The following is a 17898-nucleotide window of genomic DNA, read 5'->3' on the forward strand; positions in this document are numbered from 1 at the left end:
AGGCAAATCATAAGAGGCAGCTCATGACTAACTTAAGCACATAAACCTGAATGAAATCACTTGCCGATTTTTAAATAAAAGTGCAGGTGTAACTAAGGTCCGGTCTGTATTAGCACAGCATTGCTGTTACGGCTAAATTGCCATGACTTTCTGCGGTAGCTTGTGTCTAGGAAAAAGCACTCTAATACAAAGCTTTTAAGTATTGGTAACCAAAACTACTAGCACTGCAGTGTGTTACAGGGGTTGCAAAACCTCTACATTATATTCTATGCTGGCAAAGCTTCAAGTGTGATAATGGCCTAACCTCTTTCACTTATCTCCATCCTTGCAGCTATCTGCTTTTTCGTATAAAGTATTTCTGGCCACCACAATGACCATATCAAATCACTCTTATCAGTCTCCTCTAAGTAGCTGTAACAATATATCTGTGATTAACTCTCATATAATAAAGCTCTAATATTTATTTCAATTCCTTGATCAGAGGCAGTTTCACTTTCAGCTCCAAGAAGTCTCTGCTCTGCACACTCCACTGAAACATTAACTGCACATTAAGAGGTGTGCATGAACTGGGCTAACAGCTCCTATAGAATCCTAGCCAAAGCCCAGCTGCATGTTTAATACACTACACAAGAAAGCTTGCCACTCATGTATAAAGTACAGTCATTATATTACTTATGATTATTGCAAACTTGGTAAGAAGCTCACCTGATGTACTGTTCAGATTTATAAATACATCTAAAACAGTTGTTTGTTTGTAGTGATCAGGTAGTATAGTCAGATCACTAAAAGACTTGTGTAGAACTTTGTATTTCATAGCACTCCGAAGACACTCCCCAACCCACTGCAGAACTCTCAAATAGCCCACAGAGATGTGACAAGAGCAGAAAAATCAGTCATTGCAGAAGTCAGCCAAGTCACATGAATAAAAGTTAACACTTAATGGGCTCTTGCATATCACCTTTTAGATCTTTTGTCTCTTGGATCCCGATAAATTTCCTGGGCCCCAACAGTTGCTCCTGTAGATCCAGTGTATGAATTTATTCCTTATGCAAAATTAAAAATGACAGTTGAAAAATAGAAGTTACAATACAAAAGTTTTACATCTTATTTCTTCTACAAGGTGCAGTGCTTCTTTCAAGAAATAAGCTCAAACTAGGATCAGAAATAATTTGGAGGGTCATTTGACCTGTAAAATATTTAAAGTCAATACTACTAAATTCCATCCCGCCTCAAAAAAAAGTTGTAATTTCTTATTCCTAATTTTATTTATTGAGTCAGAACACATTTTATTTAAATTATTCAACTCATATCAAGTCATGGTGTTTATCTTATTATGGCTCACTGTTAGACAGACATTTAAACTCTTCAGGAGATTGAAGGAAAGAGCACTTGACTATCCTGTAACAAGTTCTACAGGAAATAAATTAACTACAGCTGCTCTATCTATGAGACTAAAAAGTAACCTAGGATTAGTGTATGCCATCTTTGCAATTCAGCAGAGCCAAAACTTTCGTCTCTGTTTAGCCAGATTACCTAAAATGTTACCACCTAGAAAATGCCCTTCTTCCCTACTTTTTTTTAAATTCCAAGCAAGTCTCTTAGAGCACTGCACCTTTAGTTTAAATTAATACAAGATACACACAGTTTTACACAGTATATTAATCCTTTCTAAAGGTCACAAGACAAAACCTCTTCTTTCCAATCAAAAGTTTAATAATTGAATCAGTGTTTAAGACCACATTTTCTTAATAACTGTCAGAAAGAGAGTCAAAAGAACTGTCAGCACAATACTCAGATTTGTCTTCAGACAGTTCTGGTCTCAATATTGTACATGTTGTGTCTTGTGAACCTTCTTCTGTACAGAAGGGAATGGTTGCTTCTTCCACTGGTGTACATAACATCTCACAAATATTCAATAAAGGAAGTGAGATAATATGATAAAGGAACACAAACAAATTTAGCTGATGTGTTGTAGGCTGATTTTTTTCACCAAAAAGTTGTTGTGGATCAAATCATACTAGGTAGGCCAGAAATAGGAAGAATTTTTTCCCTTTCAGGCTTAAACCTCATATGCTTACAATTACTGTCCCCACTTTGAAAAGTCTGGGTCCACATGTGGTTCACACTTCCAACTGCTTCAAAGACAGTAGTTTTGATTTGGGTGTTGGCTTCTGGCGGGGGAGGGGGGGGAGGGTTACTTGGCAGACCCAGTAGTTTTAAACATATCTTAAGCAACTCAGTGGAAGAAGGTACGAGAGCAAAATTTGCTGAAGCGTGGTTTACTGGAGTTCACATTCAGAACAGAAGAGAGCTGTAAAGGACAGTAATGTAACAGAGCCAGCAAGATGGAAGATGGCAAACTGCACAGTGAATTCTGCATTTTGTGCAAACGGCTTTGTACGTTACGCAGGCAGTCTTCAGAGAAGCTTGAGCAATCAGGTGAAGTTAACCTGTTCTCATGGCTATTTTAAAAATTATGAAATAAGAGTATTCAGAATTAGTTGTATGGTTTATGGATTAGGTTATTAAAGGCAAAGCATCACACTACAGTATTCCTTAATTGTTACCAAAAACCTAAAAAAATCTTTGTAGATTGTCCTTCCGATTGTTTTCCAGGAAAAACGAACACACATACACAAAAAATATCACTGAACATTTCACTGTCTTGAGACTCATTTCTCCATAAAAATTAACAGAAAGCAGGGCTGGAAAATGTAGTTAAAGATGAAATGACATACTGGATTGCAGATGATGGGAGGGGTAAGAGTGGTGGTGCCAAGTAGTGATTGATGGTTCTAGAGTTACTTAATTTATCACATGTACAGCCTTCAAAGTGCCAAGTAAGGAAGGGAAGTCAGGGTCTTTGGAAGCCTATGTACTGTGATGGAAGGCACATTTTCTGCTCAATCCTAGCCAGTTTCAAATAAGAATCTGCAGAAAAGGGAAAGTATTTTGAAAGAACAAAAATTCAGTACAGACATGTCAGAAGCTTGTTCCAGAATATTCCTAAAAGCAAGCTAACAACATAGGCAGTCGTAGTGTTTTAAGGTACCTTTTCCCTGTAAATTTATTGTCTTTAATTTTATTTTAATTCATTAATTCTATGTGATAAAAGAAGCTCAAAGCAAGAATCCTTCTGATGCAAAACCATGATCTGAAATCAATGCTTGTGGATTTATCAGAGGGCTTGCATGCACTGCTAAAGAGTTGACTGGTTGATAGTGAAAGAGGTATCTACCATATAGAAACGGTGCTTTCTCAAGGTTACATATTCCATATAGATGCCACTTGTAGGCAGGTCTAACTGAATTAATTGCACTGGTAAGGTTAGCACGTATTGGTTGCTGTGCAATCTACTGTGTCTGCTTATACTCCAGTCTCATGACAACAAACTGAAAAGCCAAAACTTCCATCACCTTCCTTTGAAGTTGGAAACAGCGACAAAGCAAAACAGGAGTGGCAGATGGGCTTGCAGAATTCACAGGGATTATAACATCAAGAGATCTCACAGGGAATGCTAGGATAAATAAAACATTTTCTTCTTTAAGTGAGCATCAGTGTGGATGCCCTTTATGCAACTTGTGTGGTGTATAGAACCAAAACAGTGAAACTACTAACCATCAACTCTATCAGTTGGACAGTAATTATAACTGAGTGTAACAACTGACCCATCAGCGATACTAAAACCACATAATGCTGTGCAGAGCTCCTCTCTGGCACTAGAAACAGTCCAGCTGTAGCAGAAGCTAATTTGCCCTGCAAACAAAAAGATGCCTTGCTGGAAAACGATGACTTGAGCCTTCACTGAAAAGGATGCAGACAGGTAGCTCACAGTATCACACACCTGTATGGTCTCATATGCATCCTAAGTCATACTCATTCACTACTGTAGCTGGATTAGAAGTGCTTCTGGTAAATGGAACCTGTCACAGACATCATAGTAGCTTCAGAATCAGAACACACACCTATGATTAAAGAACAAGAATTTTTCATAATTCATTAGGTGGCCAAAAAAGTGAATAGAGATGTACTATATTGTAGGCTTCCTGATTTCTCCTCAAGATTTGAATCCAGTAAACAAGCTAGTCATTCAGCTAGAAGCTAGCATGAACACCTTCCCTTGCTTTCTTGGGTGATCACCCTCTGCATTTTAGAAGGATGATTTGATCAGCAGAAATTGGTTGTCAGACATCTACTGAATTCTATTGTACTGCCACCAGTAAAAAAGAGAGAACTATGGGAATATCATGGCCAACCTTCTCATCAGAAGAATAAAGAACATATGTAGGGGTAGAGCTGGCAGATGCTGCTATTTAAAGATAAAGTCTTATATTCATAAGCTGTACATTTACTTGGAGTGGAATTCATACAGACACATAATTGAAGAGCATGTAAGATTTCTCCTACATGGCCATGATATCCAAAAACTTAGCACAGAACTCTGGACTGAATTAGCTTTGAATTTGTGAGTACACCTAAACTAGTACCCTGCAGGTAAAAATAAGGTGTTGAAGTTACTAGTAACTACAGCTCTATTTAAAATTCAACTCCATTGAAAGATGATGAAGAGACAAAGAAGTATAGGAGTGTGGAGGGAATGATCAAGACATAAAACACTAAGACGAAATTTTCATCCCCCTTTGCAAGAAAACTGCACTGAACGAAGCAGAAGTACATAAATTGTGCCTAATACATTAATCTTACTGTCTCCCCCACAGATCTCTTGGTGCTTGCGTATTTTAGAACTGTCTACAAAGGTCATGTTTAAAGCCATTTGCACATGCTATTGAAATTAGAAGAGGCCCTGGTACCAAAAATGAAAGCAGAAGATAAGCTCCCTTCATAAACCCATTAGAAAAGGTTTCCTCTCTTCAAGAAAGATGCACTTCTAGAAGCCCTAAGTAACCAGTAGTCAATTGTACAAAACAAATCACTGAAAGATACAGAGTGAAAGCCAAAACCAACAGTACTTTGAATTGGTTGGGTAACAGTTAAAATCATTTCTAATTCATTGTGGAAAAGATGAATTTTTGTTTTGAAAGAGGTCGGGTAAGAAACAAGGAAATTTGAGAGATCAAAACAATTAAAAATGGGAAGACTCACAGTATTATCAGGATTTAAGTTAGATCACCATAGTGAAAATACAGTGACTGAGTGGAAAAAAATCACAGAGTAAATGATTATATCTACAGCACCAGAGCAGAAAACTTGAAGATAGTTCTGTAGAGAAGATTTTGATTTCATGATCTCTACCTTTAGTGCTGCTTGCATGGATGAAACTTGGTTTGTTTGGTGGGGGCAGGGGTTGGCTTTTTTTGGCAGCAGTACTGTTGGCATTGACTGGAGATGGCTGGAATGAGTTGGAAAGAAAGAGGCCATCTGAAACTGGGCGAGGCTGGCGGGAGGGCTGCTGTGGCTTAAGGGTGGCAGGAGGAAAGTCACCATAAGATTTTCTTGTGCTGGAGTACTTATCCTGACCTGCTAGATTGGAATCCTCCTCCTCCTCATCATCATTGTATGCAACAAACTTGGCAGTATAAATCGTGTCAGGGGAGAGGACCTGTGTTTTGAGGTAAGAGGTGTTTCGCTGAGGTGGGGGAGGAGGAGCGTTAGATGAAGGGGTTGGGGATGGGAGTTCATATTCCCGTGGAAGCGGAGGTCTGTACAGACCAGGCTCATCAGGTTCCAGTAATCTTCGATCTGCTTCATCGTGCTGTCTGCGCCTTTCAGCCTCTAAGCGATTGTAATACTCCTCTTCTTGTCGCCTCTGTAAGTCCAGAGGAAACAAAAACACAGTGGTCAGAAAGACAGGCATTTTGGTCTGAGCGAGATTTAAGTTTTCCATCTTTGAGTTGCAAATTTATTTTTTTCTCCTTTTCTGGCAATGAGCAATGCATCTATACCAAGTCATACCAAGAATATTTACTACCATAAAAAAAATGCTAGTTGTCCTGTAACACAGCTTTGCTGTTATTTCTGGAATTACCACTGCCAGTGGTAACTAAGGTAACTGCCTATGTGAACAAAGGGCATTTCCAGCATTTATTACGATAAATGTAACTACAGTTCATAAAGGGTGAATTTACTAAAGCTGTGAAGAATCTGTGGGAGAGAAAATAACTCAGATTAACTACCATCTTAAAAAGGAACTTTATAATTTTGCTGCATGCTTATGCAATATAAATTAATCAAGGGAGCCCTGGAATAGATGCCTTCCTAAGGAAAAAAAAAAGCTTTATAGTATAAACACTAGGAAAACTACTTTCACATAAAATCAAATTAGAAAAACTTTTAAAAAACAGATATCAAATGACTCTCTTTAAAAAACAAATTTATATTAAAAAAATTTAAGCTCTTGATAGTGAGGCTACTATTTTAAAAGGCCATGAAATATTTTCTATGGATTTTTCCAGTTCAAAAGATTTCTATTGTTTGCTAATTTTGTTCGGCTCTTGCCTAAGCCACATTGCAATTTAGTATATGCACCACAGGGGTCTATTCTGTAGTTTGTTTGATAACCAATGAAAATAAGTTTTGTAACATCTAATTTCAAAATTAGATGCAAAAGCATCTTTTGCCTACATATACTATGAGTTGTGTTGGAAATACTTGGAACATCCCTTTTTGCTTTTAATCCAAGTATTTTTTTTTAAATCCTCCTTATGTCCTCAGTACCTTGAGTCAGTTATCAGTTATCCTAAAAAAAAAAAAAAAAATCTGACCTTGTCATTTTATCTAGACTGTGGACACAAAACTTATTTCCCTGTACTACTCTACAAAAGTACTCAGATGCTACTGAATTTGGAGTTGGTAGATGTACAAGCATCTCAGTCAAGATCTGTCAGTGAAAAACTTTTCAACTGTGTGACCCCAGTGTCATCTGACTGCATCACATCACTGTCAGGAATCAGGAAAATCTGTTTCTGACCAAATTTTTCTGCTAGCAAGCTCAGTTTTGCTTCCTAAAGCATGCGTTTAAGTACCTTCTTGAGTCCAGATACAGCTTCCTCATTTGTCACCTATCACTGCCCACAACCTAGCTTTTCTCTGCTCATTGACCCATACTGTGTAGAGAAAACAATCTAACAAAGGATTAACACAATCCAACAAAACAAAGTTAATAAAGTGAAAATATTTTAGGGTTTTTTTTTCTGCTTCAAATTTTGCTCAATCTTCCAAGATGAAATTTCTCTGGATATTAAAAGTTAGCCTCTTTTTTCATTCAGAAATCAGTTTTACTAATATGCAAGTTTTTAATCTTCTCCAGAGAAAAAGGGGATTAGCAAACACGCTAAAAGTCAAATGAGGTGCTTTGTCTTCCAGTTTTGAATAATAAAACTTCTCAATGTCATGTGTGACACACTGAAGGAACCCAGAAGCCCAGATTTCTGGAATATACTTGACTGCACAGTGAGTTAGTTATCTACTATAATTACTTTCTTCCTTTGTAAAATCCAATTAAACAAGTTCCCATTTTTCTTATAGTCAAAATGTAAAGACAATACAGAATATTTTTCTCTACTCCACCATACTTCATATTTTCATCCCCTTCCTTCCCCCCTCCATGTGTGTGTGCGTAAATGTATGTATTTATACACACACACGCATATATAAATTATTCAAAAAAATGTTTTAAGTGCCATCCCTGAGACACAGCAAAGCCCAGCACTACTAACTCAGCCATTATCAAAGAGGGTAGGAATGTCATATTGGGCGCTGAAGAAAGTCAGGAGATATAGTCGATTTCTTCTGTAACTTTCAGAACAAGCTCTGAAAGCAAACACTTCACTGTAAAAAAGCTACCACTGGGATTTCTACCATATTATTTCTGAAATACCACTGAACTCCAACAACTACGAATTAGGATATTTTTTATATCACTCTTTTTTGTTCTTGGATAAAATGAAACCTTTGGCCACGAATGTTATCACTACGCTAATGTATTCAACCCCTGCTGACCCAAAACTGAGCTGTTACTGGCCAGGCTAAACAGGACAGGCCTATAAGGAATTCCTGCTGCACTCAGAAGACCATAACCTTTTCTTCAGCCTCTCTTCTGGTTCGCTCCTCCTCTTGCTGTCGTCGCTCTTCTTCCTGCCTGGCCCTATCTTCTGCTTCTCGTTTGCGCATTTCTTCCAACTGTTGCTGCCGTCTGCGTTCTTCATCCTGTAACTAACAGGGACGCATCTTTAATTTTTCACTACGTTATCACTCATGCTGATGAGATGCATCAAAAAAACATAACTTGATTATTTGCATCTAAAAATGACAAATTCAGTAAAAAATGCTATGGTACAGATGAATCAATGAAGTTTTCAGTTGCTGAGAATACACTGTGTTAGACTGTTTTTCAGCGAGAGGAAGAGCGAGAGGAAGAGCGAGAGGAAGAGCGAGAGGAAGAGCGAGAGGAAGAGCGAGAGGAAGAGCGAGAGGAAGAGCGAGAGGAAGAGCGAGAGGAAGAGCGAGAGGAAGAGCGAGAGGAAGAGCGAGAGGAAGAGCGAGAGGAAGAGCAAAACAGAACGACATACATAAGAGCAAAAAATCACAAGGCAGAAATGCATAGCAGTCACATATGTACCCCTAGCAGAAGATTGAGGAGACTCACATTCCAGACTGCTTCACTAACCATAGTCTCATAAGTACAGTAAAGTGAAATGAAATACTTGGAACCAATGGTCCACAGCTCCAGCAGCCAATTGGTTTTTCATTTTGGATTAGTATTTAAGCACTGGAAAATCATGACTCATTAGTCAAAGGGTCAATCCATTTAAAGCAACAGGCTCATTCAGCAAGTCTGCAAATAGTCTCAAGAGATAAAGTCTCCCACTGTATCTGCAACAGATGTGTTTTGGAAAAAGCAGACAGAAAAGCAACAAGATTTTTGACTATTTAGATTTAAGAGCTCATAAAAGCAACTAATATCCAACAGACAATACTATTTTTTCTCTGCTTATGATAAACACTGCACTGATAAGAAAAATGAGCAATAACTCAAACCTGTCTTTGCATTGTTCTCTAAAGCTAACAATATCTGCCTGTGATGGATAGTGTATTCAGTGGAATAACAACATTCAAAAATAAATGTTAACTGGGCTACATGCTGAGTTGTTTCTTACTGGTACATATGTTTTAAAGGGATTTTTTTTTCACAAGATCTTTCGCATTGATTGGTATACTTTACTATCAGCTATACTTAATACTGCTGTTTCTTTACTTCTGTTTTTACAATATGGTTTCCTTCATAGAGAAAGGCCTTTAAGACACAGGAAGACAATGATAATAGCAGAAATTTAATTTTATAGAAAGAAATATTAGAAATATAGAAATAAATTTTATAGAAGAAATTTTATAGACTTTTGGACAATAACCTTCATGTAAGTATCCTTCTTCCTCTCCTTCTCTCTGCTATTTAACTAACAGCAGATGTGCTTTTAAGCTTATTAACTGTATATCTGGTACTGGCCAAAGGTTTTGTAATACTGCAATTGGTTAAAAAATCTTTTTTTTATTTGACTAAATTTCTGATAATTATTTCCCCCTCACACACACTTTTTAGGTAGTATTTTCTTGCAGGTATCTTTGGACAGATACTTTTGAAGACACTTGCCTTTTATATCTTTAAACATCTGTACAGACCAATTGCAGTGAAAACACCTCTGATTTGAAGTGTTAAGAACCACCATTTTTCAGCATAGCTATAGGACAAAATTAATTAATTAAGTTGATTCAGGCAGAAACTTGGCAAATCTAGGCCAGAGGATGCTACCTCTGAGCTTTAGTCACAGATGACTTCCCTTATCCAGGGCTAAAACTTTTGTAATTCCTAACTGAAAACTACACAAAGATAACAATCAGGCTTAGTATATTCCGTAGAGCAGGGAATAAATAGTTAATTAACTGACCACTTGGATCAAGATCTTTTCTTGTCCTTCTCGGTTATTAGAAAGACATCATTTTAGCATAGGAGATAATATTCTTGTCACAGGAAAAGACAGCTACTAATTCAGAAGAATTCATAGAAAAGAAATGCCCCATAAACAAAAGAAAACAAAAAAGGCACAAGCTGCATACTGAAAAATATAGGAAAACTCTCTTTGTCCCAGTCACACTTAGAGAAAAACCCTGAACACAGTAATTACTTATGCCAGTTTACTGCATGGATACCTTTTTGGTAAGTAGCAAATGTTCCTACTCCAACACACTTAAAAAAAAAAAAAAAAATTTTCAACTTGACTAAAGAGGAAGGAGGACCAACTTATTTTATCTTCTTGTTATCTTAACTAAAGAAAGAAGGGAAAACTGACGTCCCATGTGGGATGTCAATCACAATAACTTCGGAAGACAACTATATCTAGGTCGGAGGCTATTCTAAACATAATTCATAGGGAAAGGCCAAAAATTAGATATAGGGCACAAGCAGGAACAGAGCAACTATTATAGAGTGACACTTCACTCCTTTATGACTAGTTAACTAGTTTCTGCTTTGGAGCATTTACAGACCAAGACAGGGAGTGTCAAGCTGGCAAGCCTTGCTGTATTGAAGCAATCTGCATTTGTGATTGCATGCAACAGGATGCTACTCTTCAGTATTCAGAACTTCCTAATTTTCAGGACACTAAGGAAAATTACCTTCAAGTCCCATTTCTAGTAATACGGCTCTCTTCTAACATCCCCAATTTGAATATTTGGCTTCAGTACTTCTCCATCCCAATTAGTTTGTCTCTAGTTTAAAAGTTATATTATCATATGTATGATTTACTGTACTTCCAGTGTTTCTCCAAAGCACCATGTGCTTATCTAGTAACTGGTAGAAACAACTAGAGTGACTGAGAAAAGCATCTTTCCAAGAGTAACCACTACAAACCACAAATTCTTTCCCTCTGCTTTGTCCCAGCAAGGGTGCTCTATCACAAAATGTCAGCAGTTCACTCAGCTTCACACTCCTGCCTCTCTTCTGCACTCCCGACACACGCCAAAATCTCTGAGGACGTGCTGAATAAGCGCGCAGAGAAGCAGAACGTTTTCTGCCTTGTAGCAGCACAATGTGCTTCTGGCCAAAGCTTAATACAGCGCTATTAATATAGACAATGACAACTTAAACATCTAATCCCTACATGGCCCTCAACTGGCAAGTAGAGGAGGGTAACAGGGAGAAAGAGGGGGAGAAGACTCCGGAGTATCAGAGATTGTTATTCATGGGACTGGCATGCGTTCAGGAGGTTTCAGAGTCCACACAAAATTTATGTCGCCAGGCTCTGCTTAGAATGGTTTAAAAAAGTTCCAGAAAAACTTTGAATATGTATCTAGTTGTGACAACTAAAGCTGGGTTAGATCTGTTAATGGCCCATGGAATTTAAAAAGACAAACACTAGGCAAATTGACAATTTATGTATTAACTTTTCATCAGCTTTCACTGGCCTTTTAATACGGACAACAGCTGTCACCAATGCTCATGTTAGACATTCAAAAATAAACATCGACCACTCTAAAGAGTACTTTTTTTCTAGAAACAAGGAAGCAGTTTCCTGGGTACATGAAGTGACACAGGATAGATGCAATTTCTATGCCCCAAAAGTCATGCAAATACTTTCAAAATCATGAAATCAGAAAAAAAGAGGTTTTTGGTTTTGCTGGGTTTTACCATTCACATCATCTACTTCAGAATTAAAAAGCCTGCTTTCTTTTTTTAATGATAATTTTAGGAACATAATAAAACCTCTACCGATTCAGGCCACTAGTTGATCTAGTGCAATATTTTGTCTCTGACAACAGCGAGAAGAGCAGCACAGGATCTGGCCACTTTCTGCAATCTATTTCCCTAGTGTTTCCCCGACATCGCTGTACTAGAGATGTCAGCTGGTGCATCCTTGTCTAATCCTTTCAGTACTGGTTTATTTCTGCGATGCCTATGAATTTGTCTAACACATTTTTAAAGCTTCTGACACTGTCTGCCTTCACAACCTCCTGTAGCAGAAAGACCCAGAAGCTCAGAGCCTGCTCTGTGTATGCATTTTAGAAGTTACTTTTTCAAAAAAGCAGGGCCAAATGGCCAAGTCCATGTTTTGAACAGTTATGCTTACAGTTTTTCAGCTGCACAAATTAATTATACTAGTAGGACTTGCAACCACAACACTTCTTTCAAACCAGTATACTAATTACATAGAATACATTCTGAAGGCGATACATTATTTCTTTAGAACACTACAGAACTATGTTTTTTCCATGTACCCATTTTCAATGATAGCAATAAAATACAGGATTAGCTAGAATCAGTTTAGCCAGTTATTGCCAGCCATTAGCCAGTTACTGCCCCAATTTGAAAATCTGTCATGATTTAACACAAGAGAATAGTATTAACCAAATGAAACTGAAATTTAGAAAAATAAAATCTAGTAATTTAACAACTGCATGTTTATGAGACCTACTTGGAAATACTAGTTCAGAGTTGATAATCCACTTTTATTTTGGTGAGAAAGCTTTGACACCTGTAAACAATGGGGTTTCAGTGTGTGCTGAAACAGTATGCAAAGCCATCACAGGGCAGGACAAGAACCTGACTTCCAAAAAAACAGACTACATAAGTTTACAATATCAACAGAATTCAAATACTCTCTAGTATTAGGCTGTCAGGACAATTTTACTTCAAGTCAAAAGAATGGTGATGCTAGAGCTTTTCTAAAACCTGAAGAGTGGAAAGGGAAGAAATCTTACCTCACAGTTTGTTCATTCCAACTGATTAGTAAGATTTTATAAACACAATTACACAAAATATCAAACACAGTTTTATATTAGACCACAGCTACAACAAACAAATCAAGCCTGCAAGCAGAAAACAACATCTAAAAGGAGAGAAACACAGGGAAAGAAGTCACCACATCTGGAAACATTAAAATGCATGCTTTTAGTTAGCTTACTGTATATTGTATCAAAATGGTTTTTGAACAACCGAAGATGTCAAATCATTATCCAAAGCACATAGGATGATTATCAGTAAAATCGGAAATTGAATTGGAAAAGCAACATTTAAGAGAAGGAAACAAACATACCAAATCTAGAACAGAGATTGCTGGCACAGCAGTCTGCTGCAGGTAGTAAGAAAAGGGAAAAAAAAGAAAGATGCACAGTGAAAATAAAGAAAGGTTAGACTTGTGCTATGCCAAAAGCATTTTATTTGTTAAGTCAGCTGCTTTAAAAAGAGAAACCGAATTTAACATATGCCTGAAATATAGAAATGAAAACAGTCAAAATAATCTAAAATATTTATCAGTATTAGTTTGACTCAATCAAAAAAATAGTTCTTCTCTAGAGATATTTACTGCATCTCTAGCAATACAAACAGTGAAACATAACATAGATGAAAACACTACTTCAGTTCTAGATGACTGTTTTTGGTTTCAGTAGGAAACAAGTTTCTCATACTAGCACAGTACAAATCCTTCAAAGTGTTCCAAAATGGTGGATAGCTTTATAGATAAATTATATTTAAAATTCAGCCCTTGCAGAAAAGACTGGTATGATGATATGCGATACAACTGGCTATTCTACTTACGACACATGGCTTTTTAAGCCTTGTTATAATGAGAAGCTAAAGACATTGTGAGTGAAAATGCCAGTTTTATATGAATTTTTGTGCCCATAGGTAACTGACTATGTATTACAAATTACACTAGCAATACTGGGCTTTAACATGAGGAGTTTGCCAACGATATATTTAGCTTTTCCTTTCTTCAGTTTCCAAGTGTGAGGTATCTATTGTTTCAAAGAGTAATAAAGCTAGCCACGAGAAAAAAGGAAAGCAATGCAGACTGCAGTGAATATGACAGGAATAAGTTTAGGAAATCAAGTTGCCAAAACAATCTTGAACTCAAACACTACTTAAGCTGACAGCAATTCCCGAATGTCAAAATAAACACGCACAAACAGTTCTTAGCAAGTAGAAATTGCTTTTCACAGAACTAAGTCATCTCTTCAACTAACAGAAGACACTCAACAAATTACAGAACAATTTTTTTAAGCCTGTCAAAGCATAGCTATTGGAATGCAACTTTAGTTGTATCAGTGCTATTATTTAGAAAAGAAAAACAGCTTTTACTATAAAAATTGATTTCCCAAAACAACAGGTAGTAGATTCTGGGAAACAACAACCACCAACAGAATGGTGAGAACTTTACCATACTACTCAGTTGTATTATCTTATTTCATCCGGCAGCTATATACAGTACGAGCTTTCACAGTAGTGAAGCTAAGAAAGCAGACCTCGTTAGATACTAGTTACCCTGGACACCAGGCAAAATCTGGGTATGTATGAGCTGGAGCCCCCTAGATAGGGGGCTTTAGCTGTTGAAGTCCCATTGACACCCAAAACCACACAGCCCATCATAAGAAGGCTTCCACTCATGATTGCTACAGTCACCAATTTGACCAAGAGGCAGAGGTAACAGCTGCCTTATACCCTAACCTCTACCTGGGGAAGACCATCAAAGCACAGCTGATGAGGGAAGACCTCATCGCAGTTCATTGTTCCCTGGAAATAGCATGCATTCAGTGTCTGTGTTTAGGGACAATTAAAACTGGCAAGACCATAAGTAAGAACTCTTAGAGTTAAATATATTTTAAAAAAATCACACATTATCTTGTTTCCATTCTCCCAAAGATACTCATGATTTCAAGTATTTCTGCTTCCCTTTCTGCATGTAATTCCCAAGTGAATTACAGGCAATATCTAACTTCTAATCCTGCTCCAGCTGTTTGGCGAAATCCAGTTATCAAAAGGATTTTTTTCCCCCACAACCAAAAAAGTAAGTTCCACTCCCAGCTAGATTCTGTAGTAGGTAGCTATGGATAGTTTTGTAACACACCATCTAATAGAAGAAGCTAGTGTAAGCTAGCAAAGGTTTCTCTAGCAGTTTTAAAATTAAGGCCACTAATACAACTCCATCCTCCTTTGCCCTGTGAGGACATCAAAAAACTCAGACAAATCCAGAGAATCCACTGAAATATACATTTACTATACTTTTGTCTAGAAAGGATTACCCCCTTTTACCCTTGCTCTTCTTTCTGCCTCCAGTCGTTGCATGATGAGCATAGTATCCACATCATCATCCTCCTCTTCATCATCATCTTCATCCTTTTGCTTTGATTCTTGCAGTCGCTTTTGGAACTGCCACTCGAGCATGAGTTTGCGCAGGCGGTCATTTTCTTCTGCTGTACGATCAGGCTTGTTCTGAAGTTCCTGAATCTCTTTACTCAGCATGTCCACAATATGCATTTGTTGCTGCTTCTCCAGTTTCTCCTTGGCATCCCGTTTCCAGGGATCTGGAGAGAGGCTATCACTGGAGGACAGTTCTTCCTTGCTGATAGTAAAGTACTGCAGATCTCTCCGCTCAATAGTCCGAGGCTGCTGTTGGGGCTGCAACTCTCGAATGACTGTTTCTTGAGACCTCTGCAGAGTTGAAGGTTTTTCTGCTTTCACTTGTTGAAGGGAAACTGGAGGAACCACAGGCTGAGCAGGTATTAGTGGCTGAGAACGCATTTGGCCCAGTTTTCTCTCTTGCTCACGACGCTTCCTTTCTCGCTCCTCTTCCAAACGTGCCTTTTCCTTTTCATACCACCTCTGATGCTCTTCTCTTTTTTTACGCTCAGCAACAGCTACTTGGGAAGATGCTTGTGTTCCTATCTGATTTGGAGGAGGCGGGGGAGGCAGAGGCAAATCCATTTGTAGTTCATCAAAATCAGCTGCATAATGCACAGGAGGAGGGGGCGGTGGAGGAGGGAGATCTGTTCTGATGGGTTGGGAGATGGCCACTGGAGTTGGCTGGCTGGCGGCTGGAGTCTTCCAACGGCCAGGTCCACTTTTAGTTAAACAAGAACCAGGGGAAACTGGTTTGGATGAATGGTTCAGATGCTCTTGGCTGGACGTGCTAGAATCCACAGATGAATTCATCCATGGATCACTGTCTGACTTCCGTTCAATGTATTCTACATCCTTCCGGATAACCACTTCCAAACGATTCCTTTCTGGCTGGAAAACTTTATCTCGGAGCTCTTCCTGGGAACGAGCCACACGCTGGAAAAAATAAAACAAGGCATGTATTTCATAGTCCATCTATATTAAAACATATCCAAAATACTAAAAACTAAATGGCTCACAAACTGCATTCTTATTACCGAAGGTAATTACTTTTAGCAAAGTTCAGCATTTCCATACCCAGTAAGTTTCCCAAAACCAACAATGAAGTATTCTTCTCTGTCCTTTAACTCATTCAAGTGATGGAAGACTTTGGAACCTCTGAAATGCCTGCAAACCTGCACTGAAAGGAAGGGTGAACACAAAAATGGAGCTCAAGCCAAAAACCCTTCCCAGCTCGCACAATTTCTCAGGACTATCCCTAACGCCCCTTCTCCCCCGCAGGAGCACAAGAGGCCAGGCAGCCCAGAACAGCAGGTTAAGCAGATCAGCTTTGCCATTCAGGCTTCTATTGGCTTGGTGAACATTCTGCCTATTAGGAAGACAAACAGAAAGACTGCTGAGGGAAAGACAAGGGAGTCTCTGCCCATCCACCTCCATTAATAAGGGAGATGACCTCAGCTTCTCATTACTGTAGAAGTCATTCACGGGTATGGAATCTGGACAGTCATATCTAATTCTACCTGTTTCCTGGGTATAGATTTATTAGTTCGTGCTTTTGTCACATTTTTAATGTACCAAATACTAAGTCTTTTTATACACAAATTTGTGGGTCTCACTGCACTGTAAAACCTCCTGAAAATGAACCCTGGATCATACATCAGACTATTAAATCTGTTAATGGTTTTTTTGAAGCAAATATTCACGCTTTAAATGTTAGAAAATACTAAGCACTGAAAACAGAATGTACCAATTATCAACAACTGAGAGAAGACTAACAAAGCAAACTCATTTTCTTTTTCCTCCATCAATGACCTTAACTGCAACCTTAAAAGAATGCCTTCTTTGAGAAGAACAAGTGTATTTTTTATGCTCTATTAGTCCAGCAGATCTGAACACAAAGCTATTTGTGTTAGATTTGCTGTAAAGATGCACCTAGCCAAACAGTTTGCTAATGACTTGTGTTCAGAAGAGAAAACAGGCATTTCAAGTTAGCCAGCAGTTTCCTGCAGCTTTTACAAGCACAGCTCTCACTGCGAAGATTAAAAGGATTTTTCTTTTAAAGTCTATTTTACTCTAATTTTGATATTAAAAGAACCATCGTATGGTGGGGAAAATAACAGTGTACACTTTCAATGCTTGTGAGGAGCTAAAGCTTCTAGCCATTTGCTTTAAGAAAACAGTTCTTCACTGCCTTAAGCCTTAAGACCATAGCTCAAATTCTGTATCTATCAACAACTTGGTGAAATGAAGTCCATTTGTTAAAGTTTCAGCCACCTAATCTATGCTACTCATCTAAGCTTGTCTTAGGCAGGGCAGAGGTGAATCTTCATCCCATTCTAGGACACACAGGTAGAATCATTCTCTGGAGATACTAGCCTCTCTCCATCATCTGCAAAGAGAGCCTAGACATTAACTAGGCAGCTAAGATTTGGCAAGATGAAATCTTATGAAACATCAAAGAGTTCAGCACAGAAGTTCAGCAAACTATTCGCATAGCTACATGCCAATCATTTCACTTCCAGCAAGCCCCTGCAAAATTACCCTATTTTGGGTATAACACCTAAATTCTTAACAGTTGAAATAATTAAGATTTGATATCTATAATACAGCAACAATCACAATAACTTTTATCCAAGTGACTTTGCAAAACATGCATGAGTATTCTGTAACTGATCCCCTACAATGCTTCCATGACATAATCTCAAAATAACCTAGATGAAACTACTTTCCAAATGCAAAACATACTGAAACAGACGCAAGGCACAGCT

The 17898-nt window shown here is 38.0% G+C and overlaps 1 protein-coding gene across 20 annotated transcripts in view; it reads right to left on the reverse strand.

Moving 5' to 3' along the window:
* Positions 1-17898, reverse strand: part of AFDN (afadin, adherens junction formation factor) — a 137625-nt gene that overhangs the window by 2408 nt on the left and 117319 nt on the right. For 6 of the 20 annotated variants that reach the window (XM_064509331.1, XM_064509326.1, XM_064509323.1 and 3 more), the window contains 4 exons: positions 15044-16066; positions 8038-8172; positions 5479-5767; positions 959-1043 (listed from right to left, as the gene is read on the reverse strand). In XM_064509331.1, coding sequence (XP_064365401.1) covers positions 959-1043; positions 5479-5767; positions 8038-8172; positions 15044-16066 — 1532 coding nt within the window. Of the gene's footprint in view, positions 1-958; positions 1044-5253; positions 5768-8037; positions 8173-13046; positions 13083-15043; positions 16067-17898 lie in introns of those variants that run through there. The other 14 variants (XM_064509319.1, XM_064509321.1, XM_064509318.1 and 11 more) reach the window with 6 other exon arrangements.

This window comes from Dromaius novaehollandiae, chromosome 3 (assembly GCF_036370855.1).
Source record: "Dromaius novaehollandiae isolate bDroNov1 chromosome 3, bDroNov1.hap1, whole genome shotgun sequence".
NCBI classification, from domain to species: Eukaryota; Metazoa; Chordata; class Aves; order Casuariiformes; family Dromaiidae; genus Dromaius; species Dromaius novaehollandiae.